The sequence below is a fragment of the Furipterus horrens genome, unplaced genomic scaffold, assembly GCF_987537825.1.
Source record: "Furipterus horrens unplaced genomic scaffold, mFurHor1.1.pri manual_scaffold_3, whole genome shotgun sequence".
Taxonomy (NCBI): Eukaryota; Metazoa; Chordata; class Mammalia; order Chiroptera; family Furipteridae; genus Furipterus; species Furipterus horrens.
The window spans coordinates 38,308,768-38,326,733 of NW_028327173.1; the positions used below are offsets into that span (position 1 = coordinate 38,308,768).

The 17,966-nt window shown below is 52.0% G+C and overlaps 1 protein-coding gene across 2 annotated transcripts; it reads left to right on the forward strand.

The window, feature by feature from the left end:
- The first annotated feature begins 1,421 nt into the window (after positions 1–1,421).
- On the forward strand, positions 1,422–11,247 carry TMEM61 (transmembrane protein 61). 2 transcript variants are annotated; one of them, XM_090271640.1, is made up of 3 exons: positions 1,422–1,950; positions 6,051–6,400; positions 10,835–11,247. In XM_090271640.1, the coding sequence occupies exons 1-3, from the start codon at positions 1,936–1,938 to the stop codon at positions 11,088–11,090; spliced, it is 621 nt and encodes a 206-aa protein (XP_090127766.1). In that variant the 5' UTR covers positions 1,422–1,935; the 3' UTR covers positions 11,091–11,247. The 2 variants fall into 2 exon arrangements, with proteins under 2 accessions (XP_090127766.1, XP_090127765.1); XM_090271639.1 differs by lacking the exon at positions 1,422–1,950 and adding an exon at positions 5,006–5,068.
- The last annotated feature ends 6,719 nt before the right edge of the window (positions 11,248–17,966 follow it).

Here is a 17,966-nt window from a genome sequence, read left to right on the forward strand (position 1 = left end):
ACCTCCCAGTCAGGGCACATACAATAATCAACCAATGAATGCATAAATAAGTGGAACAACAAATAGATGTTTCTCTCCCTAAAAAAAAAAAAAAAAAAAAAAAAACTCAAGAAAAATGGCTGGCTGGTGACATTTGTAATAAGAGGTGACCAATTTTCTCTGAGTCTTCAACCTAGTGCCAGGGAACATCCGAAGCTGCTTGCTCAGAGTCTGCAAGGATATCCATGCCTGTGGGGCTCCCCAGAACTCCCAAAAGGTAGGGAAGAGGAAGACAGAAGCAGGAGAACTAGGCCAGATCCCCTGGTTCCAATCGGGACCTAGACCTAGTGGTACTGGCCCTGCTGGGCCTGGCTGGGTCTTGAGCCAAGTCGCATCTGGTCCCTGCCCTCACAGAGGTCACCTCTGACTAAGAAGATTCACAAACTGAGCCATTGTAATTCTGGAGTACACCCTCTGTACCTCTGTGGGGTATCCTTGGCATGGCTGAGGGGACTCAGGCCCTGTCTCCTGCCTTATGGGAGGGAGCAGCAGGCAAAGACAAAAACAAAACCGAGACCCAGGCTGGCCCGTGAATTGGCTCCCTTCGATCTGCTTGAACTTAAGGTTTAACCAGCCTGTGGCTTTGTCCAGCCTTTGCAGAGATACTCCTCCAGCCTGGACACTATACCCCATTCCCACCTTTCTAGGACAACTCAGGTGTCCTCCCACAGAAGAATTCACACGCGCACGCGTGTCCACACACATACACACACCCCCTGGTGACCTTCCCCCAGGTGCCCAAATCACTTGTCCACAAAAACTGCTTTTTGTCTGTACTTGTTATAATGGCCCAGCGCTGAACTACTTAACTCAGTCCGCACAGACTTGGGAGCTGGGATCTTCAGTCCTCTGACAAAGGAGAAAGACGGTTCAGAGAAGCGAGGACACGCACTGGGTGGGAGGCCCTGCTCTCTCCCAAGCGCCATGCTCCCGGGCCTCCCACCGGCTGCGGTTAGGCACCTGGGGTAGGAGCTGAGGGAAGCACTTAAATGCGGGCCATTATTCTGAGAATGATTTCTGAGAATGCCTTCCTCCTCCGCAAGTGAGGTGTTGGGGGTTCTCCATGGGCTTACTTTCAGACTGACCTCTGCGAGAAGAAAAAGCCAGTTACGTGAACGGAGTATGCGGTAAAACACTTAGGCCTGTGGCTTTCCCGCGTTGGGCCTCAGTTTCCTTTGCTGTAGAATGAGAGTGAGGAGGTGTGGGCTCCTGAATCCTGGAACCCGCTCTGACTGAGCGTTGATGTAACCGTGGTCCCACCACTCCCAGGTGCTGGGAAACCCTAGCCCCCGCCAGCTCCGCTCGCGCTGTGGCTTTAAGGTCGGGCGGGGCCGGCGGGGCGGTGGCGTGGCACCTGGAGCCGCCCAGAGCTGGTCCCCGGAGTCTCCACCGGACCGGCGTCCCGCGAAGACGCGGATCCCAGGAGGGGTGGGGCGGGCCGCGCTCAGAGCCAGAGCCCAGACGGCCCAGCCGCAGTCGGCCAAGCCAGGGCCGGGACCCGGGTCGGTCACCTCGCGGGTCGAGGGCGAAGCCCACCGTCGCGCGCCCTCGGGGGCCCGCGCAGCACTGCGACCCGCGCCTGCCGGGTGAAGTCGGGCTCGGCACCTTTGCTCCGGGTGCGGGGCGGCGGGAGCGGACGGGACAGACGGCAGCTGGCTGGTAGGAGAACTGTGAGACCCCGGGATGAGACCCGGAGCCTGACCTTAGCGTTTTTGCGGGGCGCGGAGAGTGGGGCTAGAGGACCAACGCCAGGGCCACCCCCTTACGGCTGGAGCCCCCTGCAGACCCGAAGGACGCCGTTCCCAGGTTCGCGCCGCTCTCCGGTCCGACAGCCACCATGCCTTTACCCCCGCCGGGCTCCCTGCGCCTGGACGGCGCCTGACTGCCAGGCGCGCCATGGCTGAGCCCCAGGTGGGTATGAGCTTCCTTCTCTCCTTCCTTCGGGAGCATCTCGGCTCCTCCTGCAGTCCACCCCATCTGGACCCTTTCCCTTTCCCTTGACCACGGAGGCTTGGTGGGCAGTCTGCACACTCGGGTCTCTTCCTGCATTCTAACTCGCTGAGTGGCCTTGGGTCGTCGCGCTCTGAGCCTCAGTTTACCCGGTGGTTAGGTCGAGATGGTTTGGACCACTTCTTGCTCAGATGAGATGATTCAGTTCTTTACAGAAAACTGGCCCCTGAAGTTCCCTTGTTGGTAGAACGCAACACGGTGTTCTTGTGCCGCTTTCACAGAGGAGGGAAGGGAGGCAAGGAGAAGCTAGGTCACATGCCCAGTGTCGGAGCCTGGGTCCACCCTCTGTCCAGCTGTGTCTGTGTCACCATGCTTCCCTTACAGCTTGCCATTTTGGCATCTCATCTTCACAACTTGCTTCTCCCTGGGAGGTAGGAATTTTAGTTCAGAGATGTCAAGCCGCTTGATCAAGGTCACAGAGCTAACAGGTAGAATGGCTATAGTCAGAGAAGGCAGTAGATCGGACTCAGGGAAAGGCCTCCTCTGGCTGGTGGGACGTGGGGGTGGAAGCTGCTGAAAGGCTTCCGGGAGGATGAGGTGTTGGGCTGGGTTTTGAAGGGTTGGGGCCATGATATGGGCCCTGAATATGGACAGAGGGCTCCCTAGGCTGAGAGAGCAGCAGGTCTAGAGGTCCCCATGTGGCCGGAGTCTGGATGGGTTGTATGTGGGAGTGTGAGGGAGGAGAGGGGGAGGGCCAGCCTCGAGGGCCCTGCCTGAGTGCCGAGATCAGGGGTGGGACTTCTCTGGGATTGCGGTTATTCCCTCCAGGGCACGGAGCTCTTTCTTCCTCCCCCTTCAGGTACGGGCACACAAGTGTGAGAGGTGAGAGGTGAGGAAGCTGCCCAAAGACCACTCTCTGAAGCAGGTCAGGGGAATCTTGAGCTAGGACACCTTGCTGCTGATAATCAGAGCTCCAATCTGTAATAATAATGAAAACCACGGCACAGCAACAGAACAGGCTGTCCTTCATCCAGTGGACACTGACACCCTCCGTCCCCTGGGGAGGGCAGGTTAGCTTGTGGCCTGCCTGTCCAAGGCGGGGTCCACATGGAAGGAGGGAGACACATAGAGAGGGAGATGACCATGCCTGTGAGAACACGCTAAGGGCATTGCAGGGACTTGTCTGAGGAGAATGGGGACTGCCTGTGCCCAAGACTTACACATATAGCTCTTCACAGCAAGGTCTCCACTTGACATACTAAAAAATATAGATAGATCTAGCCGTACACACACACAGGTATTTGCATCAGACTAGACCTGGGTTCAAATTGGGCTCTGACCTTGGATAGACTGTTGCTCTCACAGCCACTTGCCCTCAGGACATATTGCTGCTATGAGGATTAACGGAGGGGACACCTGTAAAGTGCTTGGTGTGGGGCCCAGCCTGTGTCAATGCCCAGCACACACCTGCCACCACCACCACCGGGTACGTAGGCTGAGGGAGAGATGAAAAGGAAACATCTAGATGGGGATCAGCTCATCTGAGGAGCAGGCCGAATGATAATTTCTGTTCTGCATTTTTATACCCTCCCATGGTCTTTTCCTCTTCCCACAGTAAAAAGCATCATTAAGTTACCTTACGCAGGAGTGGGTTCTTCAAGTGTCAAGAAACCCAGCTGTATCTGGGTGTGGGAAAAGTCCCTCACCTTTCTCGCTCCTGTTTCCTCGTTTGCAAAACAGGCATTTCTTTCCCTGCCCTGTGGTGGGGACTCAGGTGAGATGCTGGGTATGAAGGGCAACTGTCAAGTGCCATAACATATAGTCCAGGGCTTATGATGATTGATTTGCTGGATTTTTTAAAAGTTGGCTTCTCTAGCTTTTCCTCTTGTCAGCCTCTCCTAGCTGTCTGACTTTGGGAAGGGGGTAGTCAGTTCTTTTTCTCCTTCCATAAAAACGCCTTGAGCTGGAGACAGGAGGTACTTGCCCCAAAGACATATTTGTAGGAAGAGAACTGCAGGTAATTTACAAATGGTGTTTTTCTATATACTTTTGGTGGTCTGGGGGCTCAAAAGAATTGGGGTCCACTGCTAGAGTACCTTGTTACATGTATAGATTCTCTCTTACACAGGTGCACACACACACACATATGCCCCCCCCCACATTTTTTTTTTTTTGATAACATGGGTGGATTTATTTCTTAACCACACGCACATTTTCAGACACATTTGCGAACATGCCCTTTAAAAAAATTAATGTCCTTTAGACTATAATGGACATACAGTACTATATTAGTTTCAGGTGTACAACATAGTCATTCAACATTTATATACCTTACAAAGTAATCACCACAATAAATCTAGTAACCATCTGCCACTCCACATAGTTTACTTAATGTTATTGACTCTATCCCCTGGGCTGTACTTTACATACCTGTGACTTACGTTAATTCCCTCCCCACTTTCCACCCTTCTGCCCACCCCTCTGGTGGGAACACGCTCTTCTGAAATCTCATGCTTCACCTACTGTGTCTTGAGCATTGTGCACGCCCTTCTGCTCCCCTAAGAGCATGCATTTGAACAGCTGCACAGCGAGGCATCATTCCGATGCTGGGCAAGCTCCCATGTGGAAGGTGTTTCTGGTCATTGAAGTCTCTCTGAGGTCTGTGAGTTTCCCGCTTCTCTGGCTCAGCTTTTGGAAGAGGAGATGGTGCCGTACTAAGTTCTTCTAGCAGCCTGCTGGAGCACCTGCTCTTTGTATAAATAAGGCAACAGACCCAGAGCAGTTGAGAGACTTATCCCAGAACACAGGTGGTAAGCTGCAGGGTGGGGACCAGAGCCAGGCCTCCGCTTCATGGCTGGTGCTGAAGCAGCTAGAATCCTAGGGAATCCTCCTCTCACTCTGCTCCTCCCAGCTGTGAAGCAGTCTTTTCACACAGCAAACATTTGGCCAGCAAAACTTTCCCTCGTTTAAGGAAATTTCTTTAACAAATGTTTATTTAGCAGCTATTATGTGCTAGGCACTGAGGGATAGAGCAGTGAACAGGGCCAATATGGACAGCAAAGAAGTTAACCACAGAGAGGTAAGTGCTGTGGTCCAATAAGGCTGAGGGCATTGGGTGTCTAAAGTGTCTTGGGTGGGGGCCGAGGTTAGCCTTGCCAGGCAGAGGGAACAGCATTTATATTGTGTGTTTCAGCCCCTTCCTCTCTGTAGAGTCTGGGGCCAGGTTTCCTCCCAGTGTGCCTTTTCTTCTCCTGTGCATTTTTTCTTTACTTAATTGAGGTAACACTATATGCATAATTAGGTATACTTAGTTGAAAGAAGTCAGATATTAAAAACATTTTCCCCCTTTTTGTTAAACATTTGTGCTGAGCTTGTTTTTTAAAAATAAGTCATTAACATTCCATCTAGAGGTTATGTCATGTTTTAGTCATCATTTCCCTACAGTTGGACATTTTGGCTCTTTCCAAATTAGGATCATCATAAATAAGGCCATAGTGAACTTTTTTTTCTTTTTGCAGAATTTTGCTTCATATCATGGATTTTACCTTCAGGCTTCTCAGTGCCCTCCTTCACACTGCTCCTTTGCCTGTCTTGGGTTTTGGTGTCTTCCTCTGTCAAATGGAGATGACAGTGCTGACCTCTCGGGACTGTGATTGGGTTAAGTGAGGTAATGTGTAACCAGCCAGTCCAATCCTGGCAAGCCTGGGGGACCCTCCCAGCCTGGGGTAGATGCAGTGGGGAGTCGTGTCCACCAGGGAGGTGAGGCCTCTGAGGCCTGGAGAGGGGCGCAGAGTGAGCATTAGCCACACTTACTGAACTCTGACTTGATCCCAGATATGGTGCTAGGAACTTCGGACGCAGTAACTGTGACCTTCAAAACAGCCCTGCAAAGTCAGCAGCAGCATCTCCATTTCACAGAGGAGGAAACTGAGGCAGGGAACTGAAATGGCCTCCCCAGGGTTGTGCAGCAACCTCAGGTGGAGGGAATTAAGACCCGGTCTCCAGTACTCAGCAGGCCACTTACATGCCCATTTTCCTTCTCTTTCTCTCTCCATGTTTAGAACTGTGACAGGGGCCGAGTGGCCTCCACCCTCCGCTGCTGCATGATGGTCAGTGGCACGGTGGCTCTGGTGGCTGGGACACTCTGTTTCGCTTGGTGGAGTGAAGAGGATACAGGTGGTCAAGCTAGCCAGCCAGCCCCACCCACTGGGCACCCCACACCTGAGCCCCCCAGACCCCTGCTCAAGTCCATCAGCTTCTTCTGCTGCGGGGCAGGTGGCTTGCTGCTGCTCCTTGGCCTGCTATGGTCCTTCAAGGCCAGCACCTGGGGGCCACCCCGAAGGGACCCCTATCACCTCTCCAGAGACCTATACTACCTCACTGTGGAGCCCTTGGAGAAGGAGAGCTGCAGGTTAGTGGAGAAAGGTGGGGGTGGCAGGGTGGGGCCACAGGTGGGGCACCATTACATCCTCATGCATTTGCTCAGCCAGCTCTCATGGGGTTCCTCCTCTGGCCCAGGCTTTGTCTATGCCCTGGGGACTTGAAAGCTGATCAGCACAGTCCTGGAGGAGTTAAAAGCCCCATGACAGATCAGAGCTGTGAGGTATACACATGGTCCTGTAGAGATGTGGAGAAATCCAGTAGGCTTCTTGAAAGGGGCAGAAGCTGAGCTTAGCATGGTATGGGGCAGAGTAGCACAGGGGTTAAGAGCCCAGGCATAGGAGTCAGACTGACTGGGATGCTTTCCTGGTTCTATCACTAACCAGCAGTAGAACTTCAAGTAGATCATACAACCCCCCCTGAGCCTCAGCTCGCCCATCTGAAATTAAACAGGAATAATAAGAACAGCAACAATAATAATAGCAAACACCAGTAGAGTACATACCATGGTCCAGACACTGATTCAAGTGCTTTTCGCATATTTACTCTTTTAACCCTTACAGCAGCCCTCTGAAGTAGGTTTGGTTATGAACTCTGTTTACAGATGAGGAAATCGAGGCACCAAGATGTTAGGTAACTTGCCCCAGGACTCCCAGGTAGTGTATGTCAGGGCCAGGACATGGGCCCAGTGTCTCCTCTCATCCACTCCCTAGCTCATGGGACACAGGGAGAGTTAAGTGAAGTGACATATAGGTACAACTTAGCCCCATTCCTGGCATACAGCAGGTGCACAGTGAAGGTCAACTTTTCCTCAAGGGGCTAAGGTGGAGGGAGGTGGGTTAGGCAGACAGAAGGGCGTGTGCAAAGAAAGGTTCAGGGCTGGGATGGGGGAGCAGAGACAAGGTCTCACATTAGACAACATTTCTCAACCTTAGTTTTCATTTTTACTCCCCCTAGGGAGGCTTTTAGGTATTTTTTTCTTAATTCTCCCCCATGAAATTTAAGTACCACAGATATACTATATGTTTATGTTCTGTATGTATATCTGTGCTTTATATTACCAAGATACCAAGAACCAATTTTTACTCTGTTGAGAAAGCAAATTATGCCTGCACTTATGTATTTATTCAGTCAGGGCACATCAGAGAAGGAAAACTCTGACTCCAAAAAACCTCCGCTGCCTTGCGGCATACCTCTTCAGGGGAAAGGCTAAGGGAGTAAACCCCGACAGAAAATCCGGAGCCGGAGTCCCTAAGGCGGTTTGACGTTGTAGTCAACACCGGCAACTCCTGCGGCGCACCTGAAGCCAAGCTGTATTGACTCCGTCTTTCCCTTGGACCCTTCAGCTGCGAAGAGAGGGGGGGTCTGCTGCATGGGCAACAGCAGACCCTCCATATCACCCTGCCCAGGCTCTGTAGCTTCAGCTTCACTGGAGAGGACACTCCAGCGTCATCGCAAGATGTCGATTCAACACGGGAGGAGACAGATACCGTGTCACTCCCGAGTCGGACTGCACAGCCATTCTCGGCGGTGCAGATAGACTCTTAAGAAGCTACACCATCGTCTCTCGAGACGGACGGCTGCCGACGATATGTATTTATTCATTCACCCAAATATTGGGTGTACCTACATGGTAAGGGCCTGCATACATCTTCCCCAGCCCTCCTGTCCCCTGGAAGGTGAGAACTACTGTTGCCCTTGACAGAAGAAGAAGAAGGGGGTAGGAACAACTAAAAAGTGGCAAAGCCTGCTGGCTGCAAAGCCTGCGTTTCCATACCACTCAGAAGGTCAGATGCATTAGAGGCTAAACCAGACATCTGTCAGCTGACCTGGGACCTGGGAGCCCTTCTTCCCTTGGTTAAAGGGGGAAGTGCATTCTGAGTTAAGGAATGTAACAGATTATTCCCACTACTGGCTTGTGAGTCTTTGAAGTCAGGGACAATAGGGTATTCATCAGAGGCCACTTAGTCCCATGGGCAGGCCGTGGTTTGACCTGACAGTTAGAGGGAAGGACAGGGCCTTGGGAACTCTCTGGCCAAACTCTTCACTTTTCGGATGAGAAGCCTGGGTCTCAGAGAGACCAGTGACCTAACTGGTCACAGTCAGCCAGTGGTCAGTTGGAATCAGGCCAGGCCTCAGGGCACTCTGGCCATGTGCCTGTCCCTCCCTGTCCAGGGTGGCCTGAGTGTGGGGGTGGGTGAGTGTTGTCTGTACACACAGCCATGTTGACCCCACAGGGTCTGGGCCACAGCTACAGGCGGGGCCACCCAGCCTTCATCCCTAGCCAGGCCAGGGCAGAGGCCTGCCCAGGAGGCGGCAGAGGGCTCCCGGTTTGGAGACCCAAGTCTTCGATTCAGAACTGGCTGGCTGGATGTCAGGGAGGCTGCTTCTGCTAATGGCTCTTCACTGTCCCTGGGCTGACTCAGCCCAGCCCTGCGGCCTATGAGACCAGCATTTGGCCCCCATGAGGAGGCCACTCTGCTGTTCCTGTCCCAGGCACCTCACTCCCTGGAGGTACCACGCTGTGGGTAAACCCAGGCCAGAGAGGCCTGGTCAGGCTTTTTTCCCCTGTAGGATCTCACTTTCTCCATTTATTTATCTACTTATTCTTTCACACATTTAACCATATTTACTGAGCACCTCCTGTGTGGTGGGTCCTGTGCAGGGCACTGACAAACCACACTGGACGAAAACAAATAAAACCCCTGCCCTCAGAGGGCTCCCATCTCATCGTGAGCCCCCAAATAAGGTGGCTAGACAGAAGGCTCCCCAGGGGCTCCACCCTCAGTGAGTACAGCAGAAAAAGCATGGTCCTATTCAGATGTTAAGGGTTTCAGTCTCTGCTCTTTCTTTGATAAGCTGTGTGTCCTTGAGCACGTTCCTTAGGTTGATGTGTGACTTTCACTCATCTGTACAGTGGCTGAGAGATGCTACCCCCCAGCATTGTCATGAATGTGAAGTATAATAGATTTGAGGGCTTAAGTGTTGGGCAAGTAGCATTTCATGCCTGTCCCTTCCCCTTTTCCTACCATGTTTGTCTGACTCAGCCAAGGGCGGAGGAGCCAAGACCAGGTCAGGTCTATTGCTCCAAGCAGGCTCCAGAGAGTGGGTGAGTCCCAGCCTCAATGGAGCTTCCTGTGCATGGGGACCATAGTGACAGCCCTCCCCACACAAGTGAAGGGTGCCACATCCAGAATACATCATGAACAGACCCTCCCCGTAATGGTCCCCAAGTTCCAACATTCTGGACTATGACAGTGGAGACTTGGGACTGGGTGGGCCCAGCTGGACCAGTGGGTAGCACGAGGGCCTCTCCACATCTGCCCTTTAGGCAAACTTCCTGCTGCAGGCTCAGCTCCCCTATGCCCTGCCCTGCCAGCAGTTAGTGACTGGGGTGGCCTCTAGCATACCTAATGCCTGTGTCATGTCTCCAAGGCTTGGAGAAGAGGGGGAGTGGCAGAGGCGTGGCTGAGAAGTAAGCAGAGCAGGAGATATGGGGCTCTGGAAGCCTTATTACCTACATTTTTATGAGTGTTAAATATTTCCATTTTACCCTGCCCTGGATCTATAAAATGAAAATTGTTACCCCCATTTTACAGATAAGGAGAAAGAGGCTCAGAGAGGGCTGTGAACACAGTGTAGGTCACACAGCAATAGAGCCTGGCTTGCTTGCCTCCAGGAGCAATAATATTTGCCTGCTCTCACCTGCAAAGGATGCTGGGATTGCAATGAAGGATGAGGTCCCTTTTCAGCTTTTTCAGCTGAGGGCTCCCAGACTGGCTTCTGGAGGAGGAGGGTCTATGAGAGATGTTTGCAAGAGCATTGGGTGGGGTGTACTAGATTTGGCGCCTGGCGGGTGCCTTCCATCAGACTGGCACACAGGCTGGGGATCAATCCCAGGCTCCCCTGAACCTGCTTCATGACCTGGTCTGTGGCTGGAGCAGCAAGCCTGCCTTCCAGTGAGCTGCTCTGAGGGCTGCAGTGGGCTTGGACTGAGAAGACACATTGCCCAGAGACAGGCCACATCCCCAGCGGGTGATGGGTGCTCACAAGAGGGGCATCAGCAGATCCCCCACACAGCACCCCCACTCTCCCCTGGAGCAAAGTCCTCTCCACTTCCTCTCTGTCCTCTAGGCCAGCCTCTGCCATCCGGGTGAGCCCCTTGTCTAGATAGGCAGGCCCATTGGTGCAGACTTAAGAGCTTCCTCACCAGCTCCAAACCAATGACCGCGGGCTAGGGACAGCCTCTCTAGAAGACAACCAGGTGGGGTCAATGGCAGAGCTGAGGTTGGCAGGGGCAGCTCATGCCAAGCTCCAAGTGTGTATATGGGAGCCTGGAGGCCCGCAAAGAATTTGGACCAGGGCATGCAGTCTTCTCTGCCCCCAGCCCTTATCACTCTCCCTGGCATGCAGTCCGTTTTGCCCTTGCCCCTGCTTAACAGCCTCTCTTCTCCTGTCCTTGTAGGACCCAAAAGCTGCTTGCCATCCCCACTTATGAGGAGGCAGTGCACTGCCCACCGGTTGAGGGGCTCCTGGCACCTCCTACATACCCCACAGAGGAAGACCTGACACACAGTGCCTCCCGGGCAGCTCTGCTTGGGACCCAGGCCGCTTTGCCTCCACCCAGCTATGAGAGCGTCATCCTTGCTGCCAATGCCATCTGTGGAGAGATGGTACCTGCTGCTGCCCAGCCAGTTCAGACCATTGTAGGAGGAAGTTAAAGGGCCCCACCAGGCTCTGAATCCAGAAACAAATCCTAGTGTCCCACACAGTGCCTGGTTCACAGCAGGCACTCAATGGATGTTTGTTTCTCAATGCTGTTTTACCTATCTATTGCTGCGTAACAAATGGCTTACAATAAATCCATTTTATTCTCTCTCCTGACTCTCTGGGTTGCCTGGGCCCAGCTGGGTGGCTCTTCGGCTCCATATGATGTTTGTGGGGCTCCAGCATCAGGGTCCCAGCTGGGCCAGAGCATGCAAAATGGTGCACTCATGTGGCTGGCAGTTAGAGCTGGCTGTCAGCTGGAAGAGTCTATTGTGCAGATGAGAACCCGGGGCCCTGAGGCAGAGTGGGGACTGGCCAAGGTCACACACTGAGTTTGTAACCAAAAGGACATGGACTCGCATTCAGACCACCTGTGCCTGGGTTCTACCATGCACAGCTGATTGACCTTAGATACGTGACTTTACCTCTTTCTACCTCAGTTTCCTTGCCTGTAAAGTGGGAATTGGGGATCACAGCGACACCAGCTCCTACCTCTGAGAGCTGAGCTGTGGAGATGAAATGAGATGACAGCAGCTGACACTGTAAGCTCACATTGAGTGTGCAGACTCAGTGCTGATGCATCAAATAATAAATGCAGTTTTCTCAGCCCAGTGGCAGGTGTCAGTAATTGTCAGAGTTTGGTAGCAGAGGTAACAAGTGCAAATTCACCAAGTACAAATTTAGCTTCTGCTCCCATATCTCCTGTGACAGGGAGCTGGCTACCCCTCCTTACCTTCCAGATACGGCAGAAATGTCTGCTTTTTGTCCAGCTCCGTTCAGCAACCCTACATCTCTACACCATTCCATTCACAGATGTGGAAAACCAGCTCAGAGAGGTTAAGTAACCTTTCCAGGGGCACACAGCAAGCAGGGGTTCGAAGTCCTGAGGCTTACCTGGATAAGGGTGGCATTCTCTGAGGGCCTACTGTATGCTGGGTCAGGTGCACGGCCATAGTTGTATGTCTTCAAGCCTGCTCTGCTGCAGGTGATGCTCCCATTTAACAGGCATGGGAACTGAGCCTCAGGGAGGCAACATCACAGAGAATAAAGGCAGAGCCAGTATCTTCATGCAGGCCTGGCTGGGCTTCTGACTGGGATCCCCTCCCTTAGACCTGGACTGTCTCAGTAGCTGCCCATCCAGTCTCCCTACTTCTTCCAGCGTCCCCTGCAGTCCCTTCTCAGCTAGGAATGGCCTGATCAAACCCAGGTAGATGACATTCCTCCTGGGCTCAGAACCCTGAGTGGCTCCCAGCTCAGTCGGAACAATGAAATCTTCTACAGTGGTGTGGGTGTGGGCCAGGGCATCAGCAACCCCTCCCTTGCTCTCTGCTGCAGTCAGTCCCCATGTGGCTCTTTGTGTTTTCCCTCTCTCTCCTCCCCAGGGCTCACTCCTCACTCCGCTGTACCTTTGCTCTGTCCCTCCTCATGCTGCTGTCCTTGACCACGCTGTTTAAAACTGAGTCCTACCTAGCCCCCTGCACTCCCCACCTCCGTCCTTCCCTGTTTGTTTGTAATCCCATTTATACCACATTTAACATTTTCCTTTTTTAAATTTGATTTTTATCTGGTTGTTTATTGTTTGTTTCTCCCCACTGGGATGCAACTTCTCTGAGAGCAGGAATTTTTTGTTTCTTCCCTTTATGTTTGTATATCTAAAGCCTAGAAATGGTGTCTGGCATGAAGAAGATGCTTGGTAGACATTTGTTGACTGAACACATGAATTAATGAATGTCAGCTGTAATGATCACTATTGGGCCCTCGTTCAGCCACCCGAGCCAGATCTCATGGATCTTCTGGAATCCTCCCGTCTCTTCCCCACCATCGAACCCTGGATCCCCATCCAAGCCCCCTTTCCTTCCTCTCCTCTCCTGTCTGTCTCCTGTCTTCAGAATGTGACCGTATTTGGAGGTGAATCCTTTACAGAGGCGACGCGTTAACGTGAGATCATGGGGGAGGGACTACTAACCCAGTATGAGTTGTGTTCTCGTAAAACCGGGCAGTCTGGACAGAGGTTCGTGTAGAGGGAAGGAGATGAGAAGAGGCTCAGGGAGGGGACAGCCGGGAGAGGGGCCTGGAGCAGGTCCCCGGTCAGCACCGCCGACAGAACCAGCCCCAACAGCTCCTTGACCTTGGACGTCTGGCCTCCAGAACTGTGAGGGAAGATCAATGTCTGTTCAAGCTGCTGTTTACGGTCCTTTGCTACAGAAGCCTCGGCAGACTACGACAGCAGGTCAATAAAGTCGGTGTATTCCCCTCCGTCTCACTCTGTTATCACGTCCCAGGGTTCCTGCTAGGAAACGCTAGGGCCAGAGCCCTCAAAACCTGGCTCTCGCCCCGCCACGAACTGTGGCCTCTAGAATTCACCACGACCTCAGGCCAGCGAAGTGGCTTCGTTCTGACAGGGAGGACAGGAGAGTGAATGCAACTCACTGGTCCTGGTGATTAGGAATAAGCCAGGGGTGCAACGTACTTTTGTCATGAAACCTACAGCAGTACAGTGCCTCGCTCTCAAAATGAGCCTCATGTCTAAGAATGACAGTGCGGCGTGGAGGAGCAGCGTGCGTCCTGCCGGGCTTGGCTTACCCGTCGGGACCAGGCGGCGGCCACCCGCCCATCCACTCCGGAGTTCTAAATTCTTTCCCCTGCGGTTCTCTGTATAACAGATAAAGGTTGTAACCACCTCCAGCACCTTCCTGGACTGGAAGTGAGAGACACACCATCACTCACAGACTCCAGCCTCCCTGAACCGCCATTTGTCCTCACCCATGGACTGAGGAGTCACCCTAAATTCAGAATCTTTACGCTGCTCAGACACAGCACCCAGAGGAGAAGCAGGTCCCTACCGGGAATTAACCGAAAGTGTCTGTTTCCATGATTATTTGTGTTTGCTTCCTTTGGCTGAAGTCAATAAATATAAATGGAAAATTTAAGTGCAATTCCTCTATAAAACTGCCATACAAGGGAATTGAAAACATGAAGATCTCAAAGAGAACACCATACTTTTCATGTGTTCTATCAACTGCTAAGGTTGGGGAGCCGACTGAGCTCAAGTAGGAGCAATAAATAAATAAATAAATAAAAAGGATTGGAGAATATGAAGATCCATAAAAATGCGAGCTTCTTGGGAGATTACACCTGTTGGTATTTTCACGCCCCTGGTGAAGGCAGACTCCCATCCATTACCAATGTTCTGACTTAACTGCAGACTGTAAAGGGAGGGATGGAGAGGTGGTCTCCGGTAGACAGGGTGAGGGAAGGGAAGGGAAGAGCGTTGCTTAAAGGGGAATGCTTATTTCTTTAAAAAAAATTATTTATTTACTTAAAAAAATATTTTATTTATTTATTTTTAGAGAGCAGAGTAGGGAGGGAGAAAAACATCACTGTGTGGTTGCCTCTCTCACGCCCCCAACCGGGGATCTGACCCACACACAACCCAGGCCTGTGCCCTGACTGGTAATCAAACCAGCAAACTTTTGGTTCACAGGCAAACGCTCAATTCACTGAGCCACACCAGCCAGGGCTATTTACTTACTTTTAGAGAGAGGGGAAGGGAGGGAGAAAGAGAGGAAGAGAAACATCAATGTGCAATAGGTTGCCTCTCACATGCCCCCAACTGGGGACCTAGATCACAACTCAGGCATGTGCCCTGACTGGGAATCAAACCAGTGAACTTTTGGTTCCCAGGCTAGCGCTCAATCCACTGAGCCACACCAGCCAGGGAATGCTTATTTCTTATATTGAAAAAGAAAGCTACTGAGGGCTAATGGCAAATGTGATCTTAAGGACACTTGGCAGAGGGTGTTGGTTTTGTGGCCAAGGGAGAGTATTTGCTTGTAGGTTTGACTCTTGCCTTGGCCCTGACCTTGAGCTGGTCTCTTTCACTCCCTCTCTCTTTTATACACCCCCCCTCCCCCAGTTTCCCATATGTATTCCGAGGATAGGGGTGAGTGTTTATCAGGCTCTCTGAAATTCCTAAAGCATTAACAGAGTTCCAGGCTGAGAAGCAGAGCCCATCCTCCCTCCCTCCTACCCCAAAGTGAGGAATCTCCCCAGGCAGGTGGGTTAATGAGTTGCAAGTTGACTAGGAAGCACCACCTTTGCCGGGCAGGAGCTGGAAGGTGTAGAGGGTGGGGAGGGCTAGAAGACTGGAAAAAGCTTTTCTGCTTTTCTCCCTATACCAACTAATATGTGAAAGCCTCCAGCAGGGGCAAAGACTTGCTCAAGGTCACCAATGCCTTGGAGGCTGAACCAGGGCCATGGAGCCTGTCTCCTGCCAGGCAAGCCACCTAACCCTTCTGAGCTACAGTGGGGTGGAGGAGCCATGTGAGGCCAGTCTGCCACTCCTTAGCCCCCAGTAGGTACCAGTTTGCTTCCTGGTCTCTTTCCTCCTGGGCCCAGCTCTTGGTTTCTACTCCCACTGCTCAGAGCCCACATCTAGTGTCTGCCACCAGGCCTGGGACGTCAGTGTCCCTCAGAGCTCAGGCCTCTCCCACACTTTCCTTGACCTTATCCTCTGGGTTGGCTGGTGACCCTGACCCCTGCAGCTCTCCACCTCAAATCAGTCAGAAATTTCCCAATTGTAAAATTTCATGCCACCCTCTCTTCTCCCCCAGCAAATAGTTACTTCTAAGAATTGTTCGCTTTAGTCTTTGTCCCACCGGGTTTCTGCTAGAGCCTGGCAACTGCTCCTCACTCCCACCTTCTCTTTTTACTTTTTCCAACCTGATCTCGGAACCAGAGGATCATTGTAAAATTAAAATCTGATGTGTGTCATTCCCCTGCACAACGCTGTTAGAGGCTCTCTGTGGACTGCTGAGAAGGATGTTGGATAGCTTAGCATAACACCAGGAGGTGCCAGCCTGTGCCTTCTATCTGGCATTCTCTCCTCTGGAATGTATACCTATCCCTCCATTCCCAAATCTGAATCCAGAACCCAACCTGTTCTAGCCCCTGAGGATAACACAGTGAACAAAACGAAGTCCCCACTGTGAGCACTTGCATTTGAGTTGAGGGGAGATAGATAAGAGACAAGATAAAAATGTATATCGTATGAAAGATGGCAATAAATACTATGGAGAAAAGTGAATCTGGAAAGGATAGGGAACATGTGGGGGAGGTGGAGAGATTACATCAGGGAAGACCTCACGGTATAGCTGACATTTGGACAAAGACTTGAAGAAGGTAAGGGGGGGAGCCATGCAGATATCTGGAGGAAGAACATTTTGGGCAGCAGGAGCAGCGAGTGCAAAGGCCCTGGGGTGCCTGTGTGTTACAAGGAGAGCGTGGGTCCAGGGTGGCTGGAGTGGAGTGAGTGAGGGGAGCCATGGCAGAAGATGAGCTCAGAGGCGTGATGGGGTGGGCAACAAGGGCAAATTATCTAACGTCTTATAGGCCATTCTGAGGTCTTTGTCTTTCACTCGGTAAGACAGAAAGTCATTCCAGGGCTCTGAGCAGGAGTGGCAAGGTCTGACTTGGCATTTGGATTGGAAAGAGACTCCAGGGGGCAATGGTAAAAACAGAGAGCACTTCGTGGGACAGAAATGATGGAGACTCAGACCAGGCTGATGAGCAGTAGTGACGGGTGAGAAGTGATGGGATTCTTATACCTTGGTGGTAGAGCCAAGACGATGTAGGTGTGAGAGAGGAGGTGAGGATGTCAGCCAGGATATCTAGGTACTGGCCTGGATGGAGTTGACCTGGGAGGAGAAGGTTTGGGGAGGAAGGAGCGAAGAGAGGACTATGCAGTGTAGAGACAAGTGTGTGCATTGTGTTTAGAGTTTTGTCTCCAGCCATGTCTCAGTGCTTACTTGTCCCTGGACTTTTGCACATGCTGGTTTCTTGGTCTGAACTGCTTTTATTGCCCTGACAGAAGAACCAAGCGGAGTGGTTTGAGAACCTGTCACTTGAGAAGTTATATAAAAAAAAAAAAAAAAAAAAAAAGAAGAAGAACCAAGCTGACTCCTCAAGGCTCCCTTCTGTGAATCTCTCCATTTTCACCCCAGTCCCCCAATCTATCCCTCTCTCTGCTTTGCACATATGTTGAATCTCACACTTATCTCACAGCCTTTACTATATTTTTCCCCAGAAGGTAGGACCAAATCCCATCACTCTGAAAACCCGTGTTTATCGGAACACCTCATACCTCAGAGTGCCCTGCCCATAGCAGGTGCTCCACAGGAGGCTGAGGCTCTAGTAGGTACAGGTTCTGAGACCTTGCCTCCATGAACCTCAGTATCTGCATCTGTCAGATGGGTGTGATCTTTCCCCTCCCTGCCTCTGAGGGTATTGGGAAGATCTGAAATTCCGTGGACAGGAAGAAAAGAGTGGTTAGCGCGCCCTCTGCTGGAAGGTGACAGACTCCTCAACCACACCGCCCATTCTTCCGCACTTTGCAGGGGGTGCGGGGCGGGGTAAAAGTCAGCGGCCCGTGGGAGTGGAATGGGAACCACGGGTACGTAACCCAGCAGTGCAGTTTCTCTCACCGCGGCTGTGAGGAACAGGTTAGAATAGACCCATTTTATTGGGCACCTACTTATCCCAAAGCTTCTTACTCACATCTTTAATTTTTTTAAGAGGAGAAAGAAAGGAGAAAGGAGACTGAGTTGTGGAGAGGAAAGGAAAGGTGGGGAGAGAAGGAAGAGTTAAGGACCAGATCCATCTACGTTGGGGCTGAGGCCGTGTGGGTCCCTGTCCTCGCTCAGCCACTTACTTAGTTTGGGAAGATCTTGGCCAGTCCCTTCCCCTCCCTGGCTTCAGTTTCCTCACCTGTGAAGTTGGCATGATATAATCCCTCCCCTGCGTCCCTTTCCGGGCAGGCGGAGGGACAGGGG